At 31.5% G+C, this 25,212-nt stretch overlaps 3 protein-coding genes across 8 annotated transcripts; 1 reads left to right on the forward strand and 2 right to left on the reverse strand.

Annotated features, from left to right (window-relative positions):
- Positions 1-651: 651 nt before the first annotated feature.
- LOC112736896 (protein RER1A) lies at positions 652-3,573 on the reverse strand. Its single transcript, XM_025786562.2, has 4 exons — positions 3,097-3,573; positions 2,443-2,811; positions 1,218-1,398; positions 652-1,059 (listed from the first exon to the last, which is right to left on the reverse strand). Exons 2-4 carry the CDS (start codon positions 2,796-2,798, stop codon positions 1,006-1,008), a joined length of 591 nt encoding a protein of 196 aa, XP_025642347.1. The 5' UTR covers positions 2,799-2,811; positions 3,097-3,573; the 3' UTR covers positions 652-1,005.
- A 7,483-nt stretch (positions 3,574-11,056) lies between these two features.
- On the forward strand, positions 11,057-14,824 carry LOC112736897 (uncharacterized). Of its 5 annotated transcripts, none has more exons than XM_025786563.3 (5): positions 11,071-11,251; positions 11,611-11,657; positions 11,753-13,165; positions 13,370-13,395; positions 13,825-14,824. In XM_025786563.3, exons 3-5 carry the CDS (start codon positions 11,824-11,826, stop codon positions 14,581-14,583), a joined length of 2,127 nt encoding a protein of 708 aa, XP_025642348.1. In that variant the 5' UTR covers positions 11,071-11,251; positions 11,611-11,657; positions 11,753-11,823; the 3' UTR covers positions 14,584-14,824. The 5 variants fall into 5 exon arrangements, with proteins under 5 accessions (XP_025642349.1, XP_025642348.1, XP_025642350.1 ...); XM_025786565.3 differs by having other exon boundaries at positions 11,095-11,251; positions 11,611-11,651; XM_072213105.1 differs by having other exon boundaries at positions 11,096-11,251; positions 11,738-13,165.
- A 2,223-nt stretch (positions 14,825-17,047) lies between these two features.
- LOC112736898 (glucose-1-phosphate adenylyltransferase large subunit 1) lies at positions 17,048-20,829 on the reverse strand. Of its 2 annotated transcripts, XM_025786568.3 has the most exons (15): positions 20,521-20,829; positions 20,201-20,427; positions 19,990-20,112; positions 19,719-19,889; positions 19,460-19,552; positions 19,184-19,267; positions 19,032-19,087; positions 18,849-18,942; positions 18,518-18,703; positions 18,293-18,373; positions 18,114-18,200; positions 17,906-18,010; positions 17,700-17,806; positions 17,535-17,595; positions 17,048-17,340 (listed from the first exon to the last, which is right to left on the reverse strand). In XM_025786568.3, exons 2-15 carry the CDS (start codon positions 20,396-20,398, stop codon positions 17,239-17,241), a joined length of 1,548 nt encoding a protein of 515 aa, XP_025642353.1. In that variant the 5' UTR covers positions 20,399-20,427; positions 20,521-20,829; the 3' UTR covers positions 17,048-17,238. The 2 variants fall into 2 exon arrangements, 1 of the variants encoding a protein (XP_025642353.1); XR_011870177.1 differs by lacking the exon at positions 17,700-17,806 and having other exon boundaries at positions 17,535-17,644; positions 17,873-18,010; positions 20,521-20,828.
- Positions 20,830-25,212: the final 4,383 nt, after the last annotated feature.

Raw genomic sequence — 25,212 nt, forward strand, 5'->3', positions numbered from 1 at the left:
TAATTCAGTAATGCCATTTTTCTGATATAAAAAAACGTAGTGTTACTCTTACAGTATGTAGGATTAAGAATGTCAAACCTTGCGATAAATTGGGCATGGTTATTTTAAGCCAATGAATGTTAACAATTTAAGTAGATCCTCTCAATTAAAATCTACACTTGATATAACCAAATGGATTTCCAATTAGTAGATCGGTTGTCATAATTATGGCTTGTCAAAGTAATTTGGTTCAATTTACAGTATTCCAGTTCGGCTGAACGAGAATATTTGACTATTTTGTTACCATCAAAGAGAAGAGGGTCCGCGATGAACCTAAAATTTTGAATATCTTTTGTCTTGGTCCAATATGGTACCTACAACATTTTTTGGTGGTCACTGTTGTGTTGTAAGTTCGAGTCTGAAATTGAGAGCAAAATAAAGTCTTATTGGAATAAAAAGTATAACCACTATTAGTTTTTGGTGCATTATCAAATATTTAAATCTTGATAGCACGACATTTTCATCTCGACACATGATGATATCAATTTGAAGCCAATGAATTGTCACCTACGTGCCGTGCCTAAACAGCTCAAAAGGAAGTCCTCTATCAAATGATGGAGCAGTGCCAGACATAGAATTAATATACCATGTTCCATAGGCTCAAAAATGCTATTTTGAAAAAGTGCTGGAGGAAGCCATCTCCCTTCAAATGAATGAAATTATAATAAAAGATAACACGTGGGGAAAGAATACAGCATCACAATACAATACTAGATTTTGCAACAAAATCTAAAACTGAACCAAATATTGATGCATATCAACAATGTTGTTCACTGCCAGCATTAGCATGTCTTCTGTTTTTCATAAAGCGGGTTGGACACAAATAATATTTCTGTAACTGCATATTGGCATCCATAATACTGACTACAAATTCCGCAAGATAAAGGAGAAAAAATAACTATCCTGAATGTTCACAAAACCTAACTTTGAGATCTGTATTCTTCAAATCGTGACATGACAAAGCTTTTAGTCTGCACGACTGCCACTGCTACTGGCAGAAGATCTCTTCCCAGTGTACTTCTGTAAAAATATCAAACAAAAATGGAACATATTATTATCTCTCAGGAAAACTGATTACTGATACCAAATAGAGCAATTATGCTTCAGCTGAACTTACTGTTAGTAAACAATAATCACAAAAAGGTATACTATGAAAGGCAATATGAGCATCAAATTACCTGTTTTCCAATGTTAAATGGAATATATTTGTACTTTATCATGTGCGCAATTTGACGCCTCATTGTAAGGACAAAGAGAACAATCCAGTAACAGAGCAATATAGGCCAGAAGACAGGAACATCAAATACGGAAAAGAAAGTCATCACAAATGCTATGCAAAAAGCCTTAGTGAAAGAATACCTGCAGTCATATTCAAATAACAAATCATCAATCTCATCCATCAAAACAGATTCAATCAAACTATTCCGATACATAAACAGTACAGTTTAGCTAGTCAATTGTGCAAATTACATTATTTGTTGAACAAATATAGCACAACACTTCAATGAAACCAGGATCTTTCAGGAAAACTAAGCTAAAAAAGATCAACTCATTCCACCAAAATCAATATAGTGATTATCAAATATGATGCCATTCCAGTGATGCCTCTTATTCTCCGTTTAAAAACTGGTTTCCATAAAAGCAGTTTCCATAGTGGTTTTGAGACCAGATATCCATAGTACATTAATAAGAACAGCCCACTATAAACTTCAGTGGGTTGGATTCTTAAATCTTAAAAACTAAAAGTTTGTGTATTGCATTGAAATTAACATGAAAATGACCAGAAAATTAACACAAATAGCTAACCAGTCCAAAAGTTATAGATAAATAAAACTTGAGAAATGACAAATTGGCAATTTGAACTAATTACAAGTATGAAATTTACTAATTTAGAGAGAAAAATTATAATATCGGGACAATAAATTAACACAATAATCTTTATTAGACTTGATAAACCAACATAATGGAACTATACGATCCATAAGAATATTATAGCACATGTATGTCCAGAAGTTTTCAATATCCTGATACATCATCAACATAAAAAATTATACATGAATAAACATTTCTTTTCTCCTTTTTGATAAACATGGATAATTAAAATAGGATGCAAATAAATGCCAGCGGTCATAACTCAACTTAATTATTGAATGGTTAGCAGGCAGTTGCATCTACACGCACATGCGAGATGATCATATGGAAATGCAAATATACAAAAATGACAAAAAGTTACCAAAAACAAGGTGGAGCTCACAATAAGACAAGTGCCCAATAAGAGATATAGAATCAGCAAAAACAAAAATGTACTCCCAAATTCAATTAAGGTTTAGCAATGATGACAACAAAGTTATGTGCAAATTAACATACTATCAATGAAACAGCAGTAAAACCCCTAAAGTTTACCAAAACTTAAACTCGGGAAGCCGTCGAATGAACGGTTTGAACTCGTCGGAACCCTTAGTGGGAAGCAAAGGTCCATCAGCATTAGGCTCCAGCTCAGGATCAACCAAAGGGGACAAGAACCCAATCAAGAGGTTCAGCAAGTAAATTCCAAGCCCATAAGACACAATGTAAAATCCCTGGATATAAAAAACCCTCAAGACATAAATCGACACGATTGCCAAAGTCCCAATCCACCTATAGGTGGCGTGAGGCGTAGATTTATCCAGGTAATACTGGAACATCTTTGAGAATTCCTGCCACCATTGGTTCACGGGTGCAGCAGCAGCAGAGGCACTGCTGCCTACAGTTCCTTCCATCCAATTCACAAACCTAAACACACAGAAAGAAAAACCAATTGAATCCATTCATTCACACATTGCGCATCAAAACAGATATCAAAAAACAAAATAATTCACAATAAATTCGAAAATAAGCAGCGAAATAACGGATTTTAGATCATCTAATGTTCAATCTAATACAAGAATGAGGAATTAATCGAGATCTAGGGTTATGGCGAGGGAACGGGAAACCCTAAGATTGTTGAAAAAATGGAATTGAAGAGAGATATTACTGTGGAAAACAAGAAATGAATTGAAGAGAAGAATAGGAGCTGACCTTAGAGGACGAGGGTTTTGGGAGGCTTCGGTGGGAACGAAGATGATTTCAATTGAGAGAAACCGAAGAGTTAGCAGATCTGCAAGGAACGGAAGATGCGAATTTGGCGTTTATTCTCTATTTTTTTTTTTTTCCTTCTTTTTTATTCTTTCTTTCTTTTTTACTTTTCCGTGTCGTTTTATGTGTTTTACTTCGTTCGTTCGTTCGTTGGGCACTTGGGCGTGAGATTGAGTTGCGCGTTGAGACTTGAACGGCAGATCTCTCCTCTGTCGTTTGACTGTGATGGGGAATGGACTATAGACTAGTGTGTTTACTAACTTACTATTTCAGTATTTCCTTTCCAAGGGGGTATGGCACGTGATGTGAGATGTAATTCTGCTGTAATCTTGGGGACAATTCTGTCATATCAAATTATGGCAAAGTCTTTTTTCTTTTTATTAGAGAGAGAGAGAGAGAGGACTATACTAATGCTAATTTAGTTGTGTGGTAGTCAAATTGATACGGTATATAGACGTTGAATTTATGTTAGGTTTTTTTTAAATAAATAAAATAAGAGAAAGTATACCGAAACTATAAAGCACGGACATTCCGTTGAGTTGTCGTGTCCATATGTCGAATATATTTCGGATACGATACTCATCAACACTCGTTCGATACGCATGTCTGCTGTGTCCAACTGTGTCTTAATAAAAAATAAAAAATTCTTCTCCGAACACACTTGGACATACTTAAATACCATCACGTGCCAGCGTATTCAGCCTTATTCTTAACATATATTCTTCATATGAATTTAGAAATAATATATATTATTATTTATTAAAACAAAATATTTTAGATATTTTTATATAATTAAAAGAAGACATTAAAAACAGTTAAAAAATTATTTTATATTTTAATACCAATAAAATGTCAAAATTTTATTGTAATTTATCTAAAATATACTTTATATTTCATATATATGTCGTGTCCCCGTATCTTATAAGATTTTAAAATTTGTGTGTCCGTGTATCTCGTGTCGTGTCGTGTCCCGTGTCCGTATCAGTGTTCATGCATCATAGACGGGAAACAATGACTTGAATAAATAATGTGAACAATGATTTAAAATTGGAAGGTCAATTATAATTAAAATTTAGATTTTTAAATTAAGTATCTAATTATGAAATTTTAAAATTTGAAAAATTAGGATTTGCAATTTAAGCTATTCCCACTAAAGACGGTTACTCCTAATACCTTCATTTCCTTCCTGTCTCCGGTATCCCCTCTTGCCGATGTAGCCTCACCTGTGCCGTTGCAACCACCGTCCCATGGCAGAAAGTTCTGACGCCCGCATTATCTCCCACCGACGCCGCCGCCGCGGTCCCCCGCACACACCACCGTCACCTCAAATTGTGCCCCTTGTTTTTCCGTATCCCGGTGATCTACGATCCCCCTCTTCCCTGCACGTCCTCTCCGGCGCCCTGAAACCCCTCGGCAAGAATCCCAGCCACCACCGCAGCAAATTCCGTTGACGCACGGCCTATTCTAATTGTGATGCGCCAAGACAAAACCATAACCAACCAAGCTGGCAAGTATGCCCGCTGCTTGATCCTAAGGCTCTTCACGCATAGTCCATTCTCAGGTTCTTGCAAACCCAAAGCATTGTCTTTCCAATGGTTATAACCTTTGAACTTGCGGTGCTGCTCCACGTAGTTCTCTGCTAGTTTCTTGTATTTTGTTCGTTCTTTTGTTGGTTTTTGTGTTCATTTATCTTCTTCTTCTCCTATTTCAATGGCCAGTTTAGGATGGTCATTTTAGTAGGTATGCAGATCGTTATTTTAATTCTTATGTGGATTATTATTTTGATTGGATTGATTTAGTTATATATAATTAAAATATATTGGATGTTCAATTCATTAGGTATACGGATAATTATTTTTTTCTTTAAGTGGATGGTTATTTTTACTAGGGATGAGTGATACCGGTGGCGGCGTGTGGCAAGCCAAACTGCGACGATGAAATGAGATGATTATTGACGAAGGTGGGGGTGACAGCCGGTTGGGAAAGAATAGGGTATTGGGGTGAAATGCTTTGGTAAATTAGGGTTTGGGATTGTTATTTTTTTTTGGTATAAGTAAGTGAATCTTTTTAGGTTAAATTACACAATTAGTCCCTATACTTTTAGTGAAATTGTAAATTGGTCCCTACACTTTAAAAATTTGTAATTGGGTCCCTAAAGAGAATTAAAATTTGTAATTTAGTCCTTACCATTCAAAAAGTGTTGATTTAACAAAATATTCTGTTAAATCAAACACTTTTTGAACGGTGTGGACTAAATTATAAATTTTAATTTTCTTTAGGGACTCAATTACAAATTTTTAAAGTGTAGGGACCAATTTGTAATTTCACTAAAAGTGTAGGGACCAACGGTGTAATTTAACTATTTTTTTATTTAGATAATTTGTGGAGTATTTTTTTATTTTTTACATGTATTGAGCTAAATTTACAGCCCATTATTCACATTGTTTGAATTCCTTATTGTCTCCCTAACGGAGTTGAATACATAAATATTAAATTTACACTTATAGATATGTATAGATATGTATGAGTAAATTTATGTTTATACACTTCATTATATATCTCGTTTTCAATAAAGACGAAATTGTTATGAACGTATCTCGTTTTTGCCATAGATAAAATATGTTAAGAATTTTTAGTAATGTGTCTAATCTGCAGACGGGATAAGATAGTGTGATCTTTTTATCGTATTCGTCCTTACTAAGATGAGATACATGATTTAAAATTTGTTTTTTAATGTTTTACTTAATATAATGTACTAGTACAAATTAAACTTCTTGAAACATAAATAAAACATAAAAAAGGACATAGAAGATAATGCAACATAAGAAGAACAAATCTCTTCACAATAATAACATACTAAAACATGGAATTACGGGTCCTCTGCAGATGCATCCAGTCATCCCTCAACATGTGTGACCCACCTGCTTATACAAGCCACAATGCTTTTTCTGATGCTTAGGTCCATCTCATTTCTAATGCATGTGAACACCGGTCCATCCTTAACCTTCCTTTACATAGTTGGGTTAAGTCGTAACTTCGTACCATGCCATTTTGGCCATAACTTCTTATCCACAATTGGCGATCAATCCATTTCGTACACCTTGAACACAGTCTCCTTTCAATATACAGGGTCAACATACATATCTCACTCAATACTAGTCGTTGCACATGCCGTATTTGCATGGCGACATGAAAAATGCAACGACTGGAACATGCAATAGTTACATGCCCGAGAGTTTAGTCGAACATGATACGATATCTGGTTCCGTCCTTCTAGCGACTCAAGCTCCTCTATACTAAATATCTGTGATCGTTTGTTATAGTATGTTATCTTCGATAGATCTTCCCTACTCTTCTCAACTGCTGCAAGGAGATGCTGTAAAAATTGTTGGCCACTTGCAAGTTGCGCTTGTGCCTCACAACCTTTTCGTATCCACAGCTGCTGTAACCTCTCGTAAGTGGATCAGACAATAATAGCAACTAACAAGTTTCTTGTATCCCTTAAAACAGTGTTAATGCACTTAAAAATATTAGTGATTATATAACGAATGACATTAAAATAAAGTTAAGTACTAATTCGATATTCAGAAGATTTAGACAGACAAAAAAAATTCTAAAAGATGTTATCGATAAATTTTTTTAAAAATTAACAAACGTATTCATAATTTCAACAAAGCCAATTTTTTATGAGCATAATATTAAAGTGATCATTGAAATTGAAATTGGATGATTTGACTAACTTTAAAGATAAATTACTTATATAATATTTTGTATTAATTTAATCAATGTCTAATTTTAATGGCAAAATCAATAATTTATCTTAAAAATTAACCAAATTATTCAATTTTGATAATCATTTTAGTATTATATTATGTTCTTGCTGAGATTGGACGGTGTATAACTTGTCCGTGAGTGAATACTTGTAAGCTCTCCGTCAAGATGAAGTATACGTCGGCAATGAGAGAACAAAGGAGTGGGTACCTGCAAAAGACACTCCGACGCTCAAGTCAGTAAGTATTTAAGAGTTATAAGAATAATTCTATGAATATAGAATGTAATACATGAAATAGAAGTTATCATGTGTTGTGTGTAATAATTCTATGAATATAGAATGTGAGACATGATATAGAACTTATAGAACTTATCATGTTGCCTGCTGAAATTAGATATAAAACGTTCCTTTTATAGGCATAGAATTGATGAATGATATTCATGTTATGACCGTTTGGTCATTAAAATTGAAATGATGGTCATTAAGTCGGTAATAAAGGTGTCGGTTACAGAATAAATTATAATTAAGGATGAGTTATAACTTATAATGCACAATAAAGACCGAGCTATAAGGTGACTGATTACAGTCTCCAAGCTTTGTCTGCCAATCATATGATTCAGGCTAAGCTTAGAAAATAAAATGAGTTATAACTCGGTTAAAAGATAAGCATATAATGATATGGTGAGCCCCTAAGCTTAGTCGGGTTATTATATCGACACTTATTCAAAAAATAATTGAATGATAAAGAGTCATTCAATCAAGATAGTTGTGTGGGGGATACTTTTCCGCTTAAGAACAATTTTAGCATTTGATTGTATGTGAACTGAAAAGTTCAGAGATAGATATCCATTGACGGAATCGATTGTATGATCTGATGATATAATGGTTAATTGTCTTGGAAAATTTTTCGGTCCACAACAACTTATTAATAAATTTCTAGCTCAAAGCAATTAGTTATTGAATATTTACAATTTACAGTGAATGTCTGACATGAATAAGATAAATTGAGAAAATGAATAGGTATAAAGTCGCAACATATATTGAATAATATATATTATAAAAGTAAAATAGTTCAAAGTAAAAAAATATACTTTGAAAGTTGATAATTATAGAGAAGAAGACGACATATATGAATGTCATATATGTCAAATGTGAATATCTGAATTTTGTTTTATAGGACATGCTTTAATTTGATAATAAAGCAACAAGATAATAGTTATTGAATTATACATTTAGTATAATGTTTCTAGTAGTTACGGTATGATGAAGGATATTCCTCGTGTAATAATAGTAAATTTTGAATGTTTGCATGTGTTTTTGCTTAACTTTTTGTATTAAACAAATAGTAACATAAAAGTTAATAGCATAAAGTGAATAGTGTAACCGTTATATACAATTGATTAATTTTTGATTGAATCCAATTTTAAGATTTGAACTCATCATTACCGTCATTTAATTGTATAAATAAAATCATTAAACAATAAGAATATAATACATAATGAAATAAAAATGCAATTGACATGGTTGTTATATGTCATTATTGTATAGAACATATATTGAGGTTTGAATATAACTAATAAATCAGTAAATATTAGTTACACAAAATATAAATGTAAAAGTATGTTGAATAAAATATATAATTTTACTTGTGTAAATAGAGAACTTTGAAAAAGTAAGCAAAATTGAAAACCGAGTTTGTTCTTGAATTGATTGAAAGCCGAGTTTATTTTCGGATTGGTTCATTGATCGATTATGAGATGTGAAATATTATGATACGTAAAAATGAAATAATTTGAATGTATAAAGTACATACTTTATAAAAAGTTACGATAGATTAAAATTTGATAAGAGGTATTAAATAAAATCTTAAACAAGATTGTTGAGATTGGTTAAAAAATTTGAATGTAAATCAAGTTTTATGAACCTAAGGGGAGTGGAAATTATTTTACTCGTCCCACAGACGGCGCCAATTATTCTTGCTGAGATTGGACGGTGTATAACTTGTTCGCCGGTGAATACTTGTAAGCTCTCCGTCAAGATGAGGTATACGTCGACAATGAGAGAACAAGGAGGTGGGTACCTGCAAAAGACACTCCGACTCAAGTCAGTAAGTGTTTAAGAGTTATAAGAATAATTCTATGAATATAGAATGTAAGACATGAAATAGAAATTATCATGTGTTATGTGTAATAATTCTATGAATATAGAATGTAAAACATGATATAGAACTTATAGAACTTATCATGTTACCCGCTGAAATTAGATATATAAAGTTCCTTTTATAGGCATAAAATTGATGAATGATATTCATATTATGACAGTTTGGTCATTAAGATTGAAATGATGGTTATTAAGTTGGTAATAAAGATGTCAGTTACAGAATGAATGATAATTAAGTCCGAGTTATAATTTATAATGTACAATAAAGATCGAACTATAAGGTGACTGATCGTATTCTTTAAAAATAGACTCCAACAAAATAATAGACATGCTAAATTAATGAATTTTTTATTGATAAAATTTTTTAAATTTTTTTGTCGGCGCCCGAATTTTTTTATACTAAATTAATAATTAATTCTATTAAAATATTTAGGCACAACAATGTGCAAATTGCTAAATTTGTCATAGATGTTTGGCAAACTTCAACAATTAATTTTTGGGGCTTATACCATCTCCAGTAGGGAACTCATCTCAGTCCCTATTTATGGCCCACCTATCATAAAAAGTAACTCTACATCAGCTTTTGCGTCATAAACGGTAAATAGGAACTCAAAGCATCTCTCTCTTTTCCATTAGGAGGAACTAACTTTAGTCCCTGTTGTGGTCCCACTTAATTAATTAATTAATTAAAATACTTAAAATTAATGTAATTGATTTTTTAATAATATTATTTAAATTTATAAATTTAAAAATAATTCACTATTAAAAGATATTAATATTAAATAAATTCATATATAATAATAATACACAATATATAATTCGGGATTACACTAATTTATAGTTTTGTGTTTACAATTGCTAATTTTAATAATATCGTTAGCATTTTAAATTTTAAAAATAAAAATAACTAACTCAACTAAGAATTATTTTGTAAGGTGTAAAAATTAAATTTATTTTTTAATGTAAGTAAATTTAATTAATTATAATTTAATATAATAATATAAATAATATTCAATATTAATTATGATATAAATAATTTAATATAAATCATTAATTAAATAAAATTTTAATTATTTAATATAATTTTTATTATAATTATTACTAATTTAATTATTATTTTATTATTTAATATAATTATTTAATTATTTCAGATTTTATATTATTTTTTTTTTAAATAACTTGCTAAATGGCAAGTTATTATTGGTTAACTTGAGTCCCTATTTAGAAGAACTCCTTCACTTTGAAATCCATGTGGAAATTTATTCTTTCTCTCCTTCAATGGTTAGAGTTTTTATGTGTCAGAAAAAAATGAAAGAGGAACTATGTAGGTGCTCTTAGTACAATAGTACCTACTGGCTACCTATCAAACGCAATAAATTAATCTTTAAAATATATAACCGTGAGTCAAAATAATTTTATAGCATGTCACTACTTAATTGATGGTTCACTATTATATTTTCAAGGGTCAATTTAAAACATTTCATCTTCTAAAAGTTAATTGAGATAGACCTTAATCATTTTCACTGTTAATCCAAATTATACATTAAAAAGAAAATGGAATGAAACCGAAAAAAAAAACACTCACTTTAAATTAGTAAAGTACATACTCTTTTTCTTTCATTACATAACAAAATAGAGTGGGGCCACTCGAACCCTGTACAATAATTTTATTCATTTGGATGGAAATTATAAAGTGGCCACAATTACGACGCGTAATTCGAAACATACGAGAAATAGAAAAAAGCAATGGATGGAAAAAGAATTAATTAAAAATAATTTGAAGAGAGAGAGAAGGAATTGTTTGAACTTGGAAGGAAACAAATAAAAAAGCGCAGGTGGATGGGTCCCACGGATTCATGTGGCCGAGGAAAGAACACCCAAAAGAAACTAAAGCTACGTTACAAAAATTCCAACGGTTCCGATTGATTCCACGAGCCACAGAACCAACGTACTATGAGCATCTCAACCGTCGATTTCGTTTCACTAAACAGTGACAAGTTTTTAACACTGTAACGTTGCTCTTCATTTTTTGCTCCTCCTTCTTCATCTAATCATTATTATTATTGATTTATGTTACAAAAATTTATTACTATCTCATCTTCGTGCTTCTCAGTGGTTCTTTTTTGCTTCGCCGAATTCGCTTTTCGGCGTCTCAGAATTTCGAAGGTAGCTTCGAACTTCCTCGTTCTTTTGTTCGAATGAATTTATTCTTCTAGTTGAGTTTTGTTGTTTGGTGAATTCTGTTGAAGTTCAATTTGTTTTTGCTGCTTGTTTAGGTTTGTTTCTCTTTAACGGAAATTTTCAATCGTAATGAAATCTTATACACTTGAAATTGATGCTGGAATTTGCGTTTTCTGATGTATTTTATAGGATTCAGTAGGTTTCTTAACATGTTAGGTAGTAGGTGGTTGTAGGAATAGATTTAACTTTCTTAACGTGACGGTGTAGATTGAGTTTGTTTGTGTCTGCAACTCTGCATGCGTTGGTTTTCTTATTCTTTTGATGAAGTCTAGTCTGATTTGCAGGGATCATGAATCTGGATTTTGAATTCTTCTGTGGCTTGGAGGTGTTTGTGAGTTCAACATATTTTGCTGTGTTGTTCTTGTGTATGTATGTTTGTGTTACTGTGTTTTGATGAATGCTAACACGCAGGTCTCATGAATACAGGTCATGAACATTACTTCAGTTTGGCTATGTTTGTGAGTTGAAGGTAGTGTAGTGGTGGTGGTCGGTCAGTGATGACGCCTGACGATATTGGACAAGCATGTCATGAGGGTGAGGGGGTGGATGCTCATCAGGCGATAAACGGTTACCACTCAGTGTGGATGTCTCATTGGCTGCACACAGATTGTAAGTCAGCATCCACTAATCGGAACCATTCAATGTTTGGTTGTGGAGTTAAAGAAGTCAAACAAGACAGTGGCTCTGAACAGCATGGTTTAATTGGCTGTTCAGATGTTGTGGTTGATAGTTCTGTGCGTCCTGGAGCATTAGGAGAAGTAGGCAGGGGTGCAGGGGTTACTTCCATCAATGAGGCTGAATATGGAAAATCAAAGAAGCCAAGTATTGATTCCAAATCATTTCCTATATTCAACGTTTCTCAAAAGACTGAAGGAATTTTGTCGTTGAAGAAGGAACATGATAGTCTTTACCATGGAGAATGTATAAAGTCTGAAACTAAATCCTGCTCTGTAGATGACAGTGTTTCTCCTAATAGAACTGGCATTCATGTGCCATCAGCATCTGCACATCATCCTCCTAAAACTGAAACATCAGTTAGAGAGCATTGGTTGTTGTCTCAAGGAAATTTACCTTCAGGTCTGTTGATGAAATCTCCAAATGCAGTTGAACAGAAGAACATAGATGTTTCAACATCACTATGGAATGAATTTGTAAAATCAGACTCTGCCGTTGTGCCAACTGTGTGTGACAAAGGAAAAGGTTTGATGCCTGCATTCACATCTGGACACCAAAAAATATACCAGTCAAGCTACAATGTAGCAACCCAGGAGCATATCACCACTACTAAATATCACAGTTTTTCTTCTCTTCTAATCCATGAGAAGAAAATGAGTAACCTGTTAGACCCGCATAGATCTTCCTTTTCAAGATGGATTCAAGATGGTATTGCTCAGTTACCGCACAACCCCGGCGTTGATGACAAGGATGATGAATTGTGTTTTGTTCGCCATGAGCACCACAACATTCACAATCATGTTGCTGGTGCAAACATTACAAATCAAACTGCTTCCTTAAAGTCAACTAAACCTCAAGTTATTTGTGGTGAAAGCTCCCTGCAATTGCTTCATGATGGTGAGAGTATGAAGACAACTCACCATTTTCTTAACTCTGAAGAGACTGATGCTAATTTATCTGACAGAGGTCAATTCTTTAGAGAGGCAATAGTGCCTTCCAAATTCAAAGGAAATTCTGTGAAGCTGGAAACTCTAGGGGGCTCCATAAAGAGTTCAGGAAAGGAAAATGTGCGAGATCTCAGAAGTTCAACAACCCTGAAGAATGAATCATCTGCCGAAACAGATGCCATGGACATTCGTGCTTTACATGAGAATCACCTTCAGAGTATATAGGCATACTCTATCCATTATTATTATTATTATTATTATTATCATTGAAAAAAAAAGTTAGCTATTGTGGACTAATTTATGCGGAAAATGTTCTATTTTCCATATTTTGACTCAAGTTCAATTGTAACCATTTCTGGCAGTTTTATAGCTTTAATACTGTTTCTGGCCAAAATGCTGAAACTTGTTCCCTTTTGCGCAGGTGATGTTCCATTGCAAACAAACAAGGTAATAATCCCATTGCTCAATCTTTTTGATACTGCGGCATCTGTTTTTCATCCATGATGCTCTTGCTTAAGCATTTAAAAGTTTTATATTGTTACACGGGTTTCATGCTCAGCTCCACACATCATAGTCTGCCTTTTTGTTTTGATAGAAGAAGAGGGGGGAGATAGAAAGAGTTGCTTTTGACTGTGAATTGTAATGAATGTTGTTTGATATCATAAGGCCATGCAACAGTACTGCTCTTCATATCTAGACTTGGATACAAACACTAACTCACCCACTCACATTACATGTGATATCTGTATATAAATTTTAAACAATCAGTTCCTAAATTCAATAACTATATCATATCTCGAGATTGTTGTACCAATCTTATTGCAGGTGATTGAATCTGATACTATTTTAAACATTATTAAATTTTGAATTTTGTAGAGTTCCAAGGATATTCAAAAGTCACCCAGTTCTCAAGTTGCAGTAACTTCAGCCAATGAGAATAACAAAGCTAAATCAACGAATATAGAACTACTTGACATAAACCAAGAGCCTTGTGATGAGCAGACTATGGCAAATCCGATAGTTGATAGGGAGACTAGTACATCTAGAACCCACAGCCTTGGTGCGGAACATTTTCTTCCCGATGCAGATGAGCACGGAAGGTCAATATCTGGCAATAGTTCTTTGGGTCTGGATTCTAGTAGCAGATGGGTTAAACGACTCAAGTTATGCAGAATGGGTTCTGCATGTGGCACTGAAAGTGTAAACATTGGAGAATGTTCTTCACATGAAAAAGTAAATAATACTTTGGCAAAAGCTGTGGAAGGTACTGAAGCTAGCAAGGAGCCCAGAGTTGTAAATCATGCCAAAGAGCAGATGGTACCGGATCCACCTACAGCAGTATTAACAAATGGCAAGTCCAGTTTTACAGAAGCGAAGAGAGATGTCGAAATCACACTTTCACATCCCTGGATTCAGAGATGGAGTCACAAACATTCTGCATCCATCAAAAAGAGGCACGAATCAGTGGATCCTCATGATCCAAAGTCTTCAAACATAGCGATAGAAGATATTCAAAAGGAGCAGTTTCCAAGCATTGCTGCTATGGCACTTATGGGAAAGGCACTGAACTGTTTGAATCCATCCAGGGTTATGAAAAAGGGACCGGTGACAGTTTGGAATGCGAAGGGATTTTGAAGTTGTTGGCCGCCAACCTCTCCTACAAAATATGAGCAGTGCATGCATAGAAAGATATCGTATATAGGAGCATGCATTTTTCTGTTATATCTCTATATTATGTTTATGGGAAGTAAGTTGTTTTCATCCAGGGTGAGGAGAAATGTCTTTACCTCCCACGCCATATTTGGAAGCTATGCTTGCGTTAACACTTTACCTGTGGTAAGGTTTGATAGAATATAATGCTGAAGAGTTTGAATAATAGTCACTGTGGAATGGTTTGCAGCTTTTGGAGGTAAAAGTAATTTAAGAATTAAGACTAATTACCTTACTCAACTTTTGTTTAATACCTAAATGTTTCGGATTTTTTTTTTCCTTAAAAAGCCTTGTTCAAATATTCCAGACTGTAAATAGGTGGGTTATGCTAGGAAGGAACAATGAAAATGTAAATAAATAAAAGGTGGAAAACTGTGTGGTTTGCACAATCTGATCCAGGATAGAAAAAAGCACACACTATATTCTTGTTCCCAAGTATTTTCTGGTTTTCATATTCTTACGGAATATAACACGTTTAACGAGACTTCCGTTTGCATCCCTCCTTTTCGTATCAAAGGGATAGATAGATGCAATGCAACCAATGAATCATAGGAGAATCGTCGGCACCTTCATTATTTAGGCATCAATGTTACTAGTAAACAGCAAAAAGCAGAGTGTCTTTTCTCTTTCTTTTTTCCTTCAATTTTTTAAATTTCTTTTTTGTGGTTCAGAAAAGGTGGATCGGAGTTAAGAAAATGCTAAGTGGATTTCTTTGAACCTGACTACTTTACAGATGCGTGTGACCCCTACTCTGTTGGAGGCTGCACTAAACTAAATTAAAGTGTTATATATACTATTCTTAGTATAAATTTTAATTGTGCACGTTTCATCATAAGAGTTTGTTTTATTTTATTCTATATATATATATATTGATTTTTTATGATATTTTTTAATTTGATAAATCAAAAATTAATTCACTACAAATATAAATTTTATATTAAAAATTTGTAACTGTCCAATAAATAGCTACATGTGAGATTCGAATTTTCAATATTTAAACTACCTACTAGACCAATGAAAGGCAGTGTATATAATATACCTAGGTATTGCAAATGATGAAATAAGTGAATAGTATTTCTAGTATTAGAATCACACCACATCTACTGCACATGTCGACAAGTTGGCGGTACAATTAGCTTAGTTTTGCCATGTGGCACTTTGCTGACCTTCCAAACTTGCTGACGGTTGGTCCAAACAACCATGCGATTATGGTTTCTATCGTAGGATTTGACTCTTCTAAAACAAGGAATTGGGTAAAGTATATTTTTTGTCTTTGAAATTTGACAAAAAATTTAAAAATGCTTCTAAGTTTTATTTTGTTTTAATTTTGTCTTACAAGTTTTCGATTTACATCAAATATACTCCTAACAGCTAATTTTTTAAAAAATTTAAAATTAATTCAACAACAATTTCATAAAAACAACCCTCAACACAAGCAAATCAAGCATAATTTTCATACATTATTGTTAGATTGGTCTTAATTTTTTTGAAAATTTAGCCGGTAGGGATATATTTGATGCAAATCAAAAACTTTTGGGACAAAATTAAAACAAAATAAAATTTAGAGATATTTTTAAAACTTTTATCAAACTTTAGAGAAAAAATATATTTTAAGCTAAGAAATTCTAATGTGAAGAGGTTTTTTGGGAAGAAAATGAAAAAAAACGTATAACTTTATTTTAAAAAATTAATAAAAATAAAATGATATTTTTTTAGATAAACTTTTTAATTATCTATAAGAATGAATTTTTGTCTTTTCATAATTTTTCTTTTACACTATAGCATGCATCTAATTAAAGATGGAAGAAGAAAACTCATTTGTAACTTTTGTATCTGCATTTTTTAATGGGCCTTTCAATATCCATACCATTTAAGTATTTAACTAGCTAAATCTGCAATTTGGGAGACTAATTTATTCGTCTACTTTAAGTACGTATATTTTTTGTTTGGACAAAATGTATTTACATACATGAACTAACAACACATGCATTTAACAAGCATTTTCTAAATAATAAAAATTTAATTTTTAAATAATAATATTACGTCAGTTACAAAATCTAAAATAAAAGAGAATTGGGTGATCAATTTCTTAATTTCTTTTGTTTAGTTATAGCTCATAAATGAGAAATCGTAATAATAAAAAAAAAAGTAAGATTATGCAGATTGAACTAAAATGATGCAGACATAGACCTCATTTAGAGTTATTCAAAACACCAATTCAGTTGTTAAAACAACACTACATCCAACTGAAAAAACTTAACACATTAAATAAATGAGTCTCTCATCTTATAAATTTCTTACTCTTCGTTGTTTTATTTGATGTGAGACTAATTTCATGTACTTCTCACACTTATAAGTTGCAACATTAAGGTAGAAAGCAGCTTCAAAATTTCCAGAGAATTCATTTTATTTTACTTATATGTGCATATCGCTTCCATGATTTTATTTTAGGCATTGTTTTTGTTACAGAGTGGGAAACCTTCTATTTTACATATACATAGCCCAAAACAGGGTTCTGCACTCTGATTGCTCCTACCCTTCTCTTCTGTTCCCATGGATTGTTCCTTAGCTTGCCTCATTTTATATGACAGTTCTATCCTCTATTGTTGCCTTCTCCATTATGATGGTGATTCCTGACCTTATGTAGAATCCATCTTCTGATCTATCTGCTTCTTCAACACCCTACATTTTGACATATACATAACACAAATAATTTGAATTCGTAAGACACAATGACAACCAACAAAGCCTTACTTGGCTACATGGATTAAACGACGCTATTGACTCCTATTATGTATCGTGTCTACAGTGAGACTTTTGTGTATGGTAAGAGATAATAATATGTATGTAAAAAGAAAAGAGGTAGACATGCTCACATCTTTGTTCATGATGATCACATCTTTCCCAATCCTTGCATTCTTGTCAATTATGCAGTTCCTTCAACAACAAGTCACAACAATTTCAACAACATTAGTTTCATTAATCTCTAGATAAAAGAAAATACAGACAGTGTTAACATTCTTAAACCAAAATAAGGTTACCTAATCTTGGTGTTCTTTCCAATCCCAATGGGAACCTTCCCTTCGGCCAAAAGCGCGGCTATTTCAGATTCCGTTTGGTAATAGTCTGCTCCCATCATTACAGTGTCCTGCAAAAGTTTACTTAAGATGTAAGAAACCTTACACGGAGTGTGTGCTCTACACTCTAATGTCACCTAGAAAATTATGACAATGTTTTTCTTCTTTACCAGGAGTTCAACTCCATAATCCAAACGCGATCGCTCGCCCACAATGGAATGTTGGACAGTACATTCTCTCAGGAAACATCCATGGGAGATGATTGCATCCACAATCTACAATAATAGCAGCAACTCAAACATGATAAGCAAGATATAAATGAAGTTCATCAGAGCAAGCTTCATAGTTGGATGATCATAGTCATAACCATAATCATACCCGGCATTTATCAATCTTAGTTGGTGGTAGGAATCTTGGAGATGTGTAAATAGGTGTCTTGGGGTCATAGAATTTGAACATTGGATTCTGCAAGAAAGTAGCATAAAGCATATACAATCCTTGATACTGTGACTTGTAACTAAATCATGGTGATAATGAGATAAATATCTTAGGCAAACCTCTTCAGTAAGAGCCATGTTAGCATCATAAAAGGATTTGATTGTTCCAATGTCTTCCCAATAGTCTCCAAAAAAATATGCCTGCACAAGATATAAAATTCTTGTTACCTTGTCACTCAAGTAATTAGCTCTTCTTATATCTCTGTCTTCGTCGATCTAGAGATATACCAAAAAGTAACATTGACAGATAAAAGAGAACGGAGAGAGTATTATTATTCGTCTTACTTGAACATCGTGCTCCCCGACAGCTGCAGGAATGATTTCGGATCCAAAGTCATTGGATGTTGGATATCTCCATTTGAGAAGCTTGAGTAAAACCTCTGTCTTGAATACATAAACCCCCATAGAGGCAATATATGGTGATTTCTTTGCATCTTGGTGTGACAACCCCATAATAGAAGTATCTACTTGCTGCATAGAAGTTATATCACAAAATCATGAATTAAAGAATTGATGTAAAGAAGAATAATATGCAACTTTTAAGGTTCAATTGCACACAAGTTTTCAAACCAAGACTATGCTTGTTTTTAGTACACACTCTTAATTTGGGACTTACCATTGATTTCAGATCAGCACCCTTTGGTTTCTCTGAAAAATGGATGATCCTACCTCTGCCATCAACCTTGACCAACCCGTAATCCGATGCGCGGCTAAAAAGTATTCAATTGGAAATTATACTTTGATAAATTTCAAATTTATAATGTTTGAGAATATCTAATACAAGTTTGAGAACACAAACCTGTCTCCTACAGCAGCACATGAAACTGTGATATCTGCATTTCTATCTACATGACTCTGATTGTGGGCAATTTGTAAAAAAATGATATTAAAAATAGTCTAACCAACTTATACACCAAACATTCATAGAAAAATCACAAATTACTAATGTACCTGCACAAGGTCCATGTAATCCATTCTGTATAAATGATCACCAGCCAAGATCAAAACATTCTCAACATTTGTGTGCTTAGCATCCTACAATATTTAAAGTAAATCCTTAATCTCCTCCTTGACCAAAAACATAGGAACAAATTAAAGCAGTCTCTTAGGATTTGAAAGCGACAAACTCGTCCCTCATTCGTATAAAAGGACTAATTTGTTACCACAAATTTATCAATTTTAAATCCTGATAGACGACTTTATTCTCGAAAAAGACTTATTTCGCACCTCGAACACCCAAGTGAATTGCCTCACAGCATCTGCTGTTCCTTGGAACCACTTATTTCCAGCTTCACCAGCTGTTTGAGTAGCTGCCAGAACCTGTTCAGCAATCATCAACCGAAAACAAACATAATAAATACAAAACACTTCTAACCAACTTGGATTAGTCCTTGGTCTGCCAGGCCAGGAGATATCATAGAAAACTAAAAGAAAAATACACAACATTTCTCTTATTATTACAATTTGTGTGAATATGATATGGTACCTCAACATATCCATCTCCAAAGTTGATGCCATTTCCAAAGTAGGTGCGAGCTATGTGCCGGTTGAGGGATGCAGAGTTGAACTGTGTTAACACAAATATCTTGTTGATGCCACTGTTGATGCAATTGCTCATTGGTATGTCTATAAGCCTGTAGCAACCACCAACAGGAACCTGAAAAAAAAAAACAGAAAAATCACTCTCAGAATTCAGAATCTTCTTCAAAGGTCTCACTCATCAAAAAGTAGTGAGGATCAAGAAAATGATTACTCACAGCAGGTGTGGCTGTTCTTTTTGTGAGTGGATAAAGTTGAGCACCAGGACCACCCCCCAATATGATTGAGACTACATTTTTTGGATCAGCTTTTCTTCTCAGAAAAGATGGCATTTGAATTGTCTGAAAAAATATCGAATTTAATTTTCATGCACTGACAAACACAGTTACTAGAAAATGGAAATCATAATTCAATAATTGAAGCACATACCAAAGATTCTTTTGCAGTTTCTGATGTAAGAACAGAAGATACAACAGAAGGTTTGGCCTTATTGATCATCTTCTTCTTCTTCTCTTTGATGATCCAGGGACTGTAGTTGACACCCCCTTTGATCCTTTCACCTAAGAATCCATTTTCTTGATGAAGGCAATGAGGATTGGTTTTCATTGCCATACATGCAGATTCCATTGCTTCTTCAACTTTGATCAACTTTATTACTTCCAAAACAAAGAAACAAACATCAATAAAATCATAATCAGAATTCACTACTAAAGAGCATGAACTATTATGATCTGAAGGAAAAAACTTACTTAGGATTGTGATGAGGATGATCCAAATGGGAATGAAGTTTAGTGTAGTTTAGTGGTTGCTTTTAATTATTATGTGAGGCTCACAAGAAAGATGAGAAAGATCTTATGAATTTTTGGTATATATCAATATCAATTTCCAAAGACTATGATATAAATTATAATGTATATTAATATAATATTTTGGTGTACTACATAGACTTATGAACCTTGTGCATGTTTTCCAAGTTTCTAGGCTTCTCTTCTTATACTTGGTGAAGCTTCATAAGGGAACAGACACCTGTCATTTTCAAAGGCACTATAGTTGTACATGAAATCAAATCAAATCAAATATTATTATTAAAATAAATTTAGGGGGAAAATATCAATTTCACTTTTTTTATTTTTTATTTTTATTTTTCTGCGGCTGTCATTTGATGAGTGTGTGTAGGCCACTTGACATGTTGCAACACTTTGGCTTGATAATGACTTTGGCTAATAATCTTCTTCACATTCATGATTTTTTTAGGTTCAATCTGATTTGATGTTTTTGATAATTAGTTGTTTTCATATACTTGCAATTTGCAAATATCATTTGAAAATATGACTCTATTTATTTTATTCATTTTTTTATTATATCTTTTCAGCCAACAAGTCAAAAATATATTTATCGTAGATTTAAATTTTATTTAAAAAGTGTATCATTAGTTAATAAATTATTATATATTATATATATAACATAAAATTTAAACATATGATATTTAAGCAGATAATTAAATTTATTATTCTACTAGTTTAAATTGGTTAAAAGTTAAACATCTCACTAATTAATTAGTACTAAGTATATACGTTTGAAAACCAACTTGGATCGATCGAGTGACCAGCTCACTCATTCGCTTAAGCAGATACAATTGAAGATCCGAATATCATGCAATTTTAATAACACATTCATTTTTCATAACGGTAATGTTAGAAAAATTAAAAAAAATCAAAATTTTATTATTTAATATTTATTAATTATTACAATAATTAATAAAAACTAAAATTTTTTTGAACTATTTTTAACTAATTCTTTTTAATTATCAAACATTTCATTGCAAATATCACCCCCCCTTTTTTTTTTCTCTTTCAAAATGGTTTCAATATGGCAACTTTGTTCACCAATATGTGACGGAAATGGAAGCAAAGTAATGGGAGTAACAAATTATGTGGCCCCAAAAAAATCAAATCATTAATGAAAAGAAAATATTCACATTTTTTTTTTCTCTTTTTCTGTCAAATATAAAAGTCATTTAAAACCTTCATTGAAGAAAAAGAAGGAAAATTATTAAAATAGCTATGCTGATTAAATTGAAGGTATATTTTAACACGTCTTTACCAATAATAGTAATTAACAATACAAATAGTACGTTATATAGTTGCAACTCAATATAATATGAACCTCTTTCAAAAAATAGTCCAATACAAATCCATTTACTAGCCAGCTACGTTGTTTCTCTTGTCAATTTTTAAGGACGATTATGGTAATTGGATTGTTTGTATTATGTGGAGTTCCAAATTTTCTTTATTAGCTCATGATCTCAAAACACAATATTATTTGATTTATCACCATTATTATTATTTATTAACTCAATATCTCATTCGATTTTACTACATGATTCATCATTAATAATTGCAATAAGTAGTTCTCGATACTTGTTTTAGTATTTACTGGTGCAATAAATGTTAATTTATTATTTTATTTGTTTTTATATGTGTGTATGTATATATATGTATGTATACACACCGAATCACTTGCCTCAATATATAACATACATACATTAATCTTATTAATTGAAAAGTTGATCAAACAACCGTAACTCTATATGCTTTAAAAGTTGGATTTTTTTAATCGTTTTAAAAGATTAATTTTGATGTATTGTAGTGGAAAAAAGAATTATTAGTATCATATAATTATATATTTCTCTTTGTTTTTAAAGCCTTCAAATTAAAGCAATATATAGCTAATTGAGCTAAACACTTTTTAATTTAATATAATACTATTTGATTACAACAAATGACTATTTTCTTAATATATAAATAATGCATTTATTTAAATAAATCAGATTATTTTTGAAATCCAAAAGAGTATGAATATTAAATTACAGAAATGGTTGTGTTCAGTGGATTAGGGGGCGGGGGGGGACCAATAAGTTATGTACATATAAATAGATACTTGTTCATTCTTTTTGGCATTTACATAATTATGTATAATAAAAATCTTTATATAATACCCTAAAAATAAGTCTATATATATATATATATATATATATATATATACATTCATTTATATATTTTTCAATAAAATAATTAATTATTAAAATAATTAAACTTATAACATATGAATAATAGAACTTATTTATAATAATATATAAAACAATTTATATACTATGTCAAATATATATTTTTATGTGCAATGTCTGATCAATAACTGATTTTTAGTAAAAATTAACTATTTCATTGGTGAATTAATCTTAAAAAACTCTTAAGTTAATCACGAAGTATTAGTTACTTCTTAGAATGATAAATCTATCAATAAATTTTTTTATGCCAAATGGAAATGAAATCTGATATTATTTTCCCTCTACCAGGTGGAGTTTCTTCCTCTCTTTTTTCTTGGGGAGATAAAAGTGGTGGCCACATGAGATGAGAATCAGTTTTATGTTCAAGCTAAGGTTTGATTAAAGAATGTAATTTTGATACATAATTCTATAATTTTAACTATTTTTTGAATAATTAATATAAAAAATAATTATTTTTATTAATACGATATTATGTGATTAAATATACGTGTAAAATAATTTTATATTAATAGTATATTAAAATTAAATTTTTGATTAATTTTTTTTATTTAAAAAAAAACTAATAAAGTCTATATTTTGGACATTAGAAAGCAGTGATCCGAATGCACGGTTGTGGAAATTCTAAAAAGATGAAGACTTGGCCCCTAAAATACCATGGGTGGGTCCCACCATCCATTTGGCATTGCCCTCTCTCTATTTGTCTTTGATTCTTTGCGGTTGAAATTAAAGGGTTTAAATATCAATAATTCAATTAAACTTTGCTATCTAAGTATTAGTGTTCATTTAATACGTACATTGCATATATTTCTCATCTCTTATTAATGAAATTTTCGTTTTGGATGTGAAAACAATGAATGAAAGAAGAACAGTGTGGGGATCAACATAATAACGAAGGACCCATTGAAACAGAAGATAAGGATTAGGGTTCCAATGTCCTAATGAGGGAGATTGATTGAGAAATTCAGATTCTTTTATACACTGGCCAATCACAAATAAGTGGGGGAATGGATTGTGCTTTGGCCTTATTCTTATATGTTATAATAACAAAACAACAAACACATATGTACATTATGCTAATGGCTTCTTTGATCAATATTCAATAAATTTAATTATTCTATTGGTAGGTATAATTTTATTAAATTTATAATTTAATTTTGTATATTTTTAATTAGATTTTTATATTATTTTAAATTTATAATAAAGTATTTTGAATATAAAAATATTAGAATTAATTAAATATTTTTTTATAAATTAAAGATATCTAAATTTAAGAATTTAATTAGATTTTTAATCACATATTTTTTTTTAAAAATATTTTATTAATTTTAATATTTTTAACATAAAAAAATTAAATTATAAAATTAAAAATAATATAAAAACTAAATTAAAAATATATAAAAATCTAATACAAATTTAATAAAATTAAAAAAAACCAACAAAATAATTAAACCTATTATATATAAAGTGTAAATGTGTATCTTGATGCTAATAATGATCATGGATTGTTACCATAGAAATTTTCAATTTTTTCATAAATTTTTCATGTCCTAGTTATTATCAATAAAGTATAGGTTTTACAAGTAAAATAAGATGATTTTATGTAAAAATAACAATTAAAAATTATTAAATAATTTAATATATTTTAATTAAATTATTTGATACAACAACACGCGTCCACAATTTAATTATTATTTTCATATAAGATATTTCATCTTCACGCGAATAAAAAAAAAATAATAGTAGTATAAATTTATACGTAGTTGAAAAACAAATTGCATGCACTGAGATACTGATACATATGATATGATACTTAATTAATACTTCTTCATTTTTTTTTTCTTATTTATATTGATGATACTTTACTCTTAATAGAAGACATCACTACATTTTTATAAAAGACATGCATATAATACACTACAATAATTTTGGCAGTTAGCGGCGGCTATTTTAACCGTCGCCAAACATATTGCGACGGTTAAACCAAACACTGGAAAATAGGCCGTGAGTAAACGGTTAGCAGCGGTTTTAGCTAACCGTTGGAATAACTGCCACTAAATATTTATTAATTTTACAACCGCCGCTAAATAGCAAATAAACGAAAACTCGAAGAAGGAAAAGCTTTAACAATGTCATGTTACCACAAAGTGAAATGTCTCTTCGATGTATATAGCGCTAATAATTATATATATCATATGAACATAAGCTTTAACAATGTCATGTTACCACCAAGCGAAATGTCTCTTCGATATATATAGCGCTAATAATTATATATATCATATGAACACATTTGATTGCCACACAATTTTTTGTTGTATACTTTATATCTAATCATAGTTATTATAGGCACCTTATATATTGGGTAAAATGCACAATT

Source organism: Arachis hypogaea, chromosome 13 (genome assembly GCF_003086295.3).
Source record: "Arachis hypogaea cultivar Tifrunner chromosome 13, arahy.Tifrunner.gnm2.J5K5, whole genome shotgun sequence".
Classification (NCBI taxonomy): domain Eukaryota; kingdom Viridiplantae; phylum Streptophyta; class Magnoliopsida; order Fabales; family Fabaceae; genus Arachis; species Arachis hypogaea.

What these genes read in the sequence shown, in the direction of transcription:
- LOC112736897 (XM_025786564.3), top strand. Translation starts at nt 11,824, where the DNA reads ATGACGCCTGACGATATTGGACAAGCATGTCATGAGGGTGAGGGGGTG. An exon ending in ACATGAGAATCACCTTCAGA is followed by an intron (nt 13,166 to 13,369) that starts GTATATAGGCAT and finishes CCTTTTGCGCAG; the next exon opens with GTGATGTTCCATTGCAAACA. An exon ending in TTCCATTGCAAACAAACAAG is followed by an intron (nt 13,396 to 13,824) that starts GTAATAATCCCA and finishes TGAATTTTGTAG; the next exon opens with AGTTCCAAGGATATTCAAAA.
- LOC112736898 (XM_025786568.3), bottom strand. Translation starts at nt 20,398, where the DNA reads ATGGAATCTGCATGTATGGCAATGAAAACCAATCCTCATTGCCTTCAT. An exon ending in AATTCACTTGGGTGTTCGAG is followed by an intron (nt 19,268 to 19,459) that starts GTGCGAAATAAG and finishes TAAATATTGTAG; the next exon opens with GATGCTAAGCACACAAATGT. An exon ending in ATTATGGAGTTGAACTCCTG is followed by an intron (nt 17,807 to 17,905) that starts GTAAAGAAGAAA and finishes AAACTTTTGCAG; the next exon opens with GACACTGTAATGATGGGAGC.
- LOC112736896 (XM_025786562.2), bottom strand. Translation starts at nt 2,798, where the DNA reads ATGGAAGGAACTGTAGGCAGCAGTGCCTCTGCTGCTGCTGCACCCGTG. An exon ending in CTTCCCGAGTTTAAGTTTTG is followed by an intron (nt 1,399 to 2,442) that starts GTAAACTTTAGG and finishes ATATGACTGCAG; the next exon opens with GTATTCTTTCACTAAGGCTT. An exon ending in CATTTAACATTGGAAAACAG is followed by an intron (nt 1,060 to 1,217) that starts GTAATTTGATGC and finishes ATATTTTTACAG; the next exon opens with AAGTACACTGGGAAGAGATC.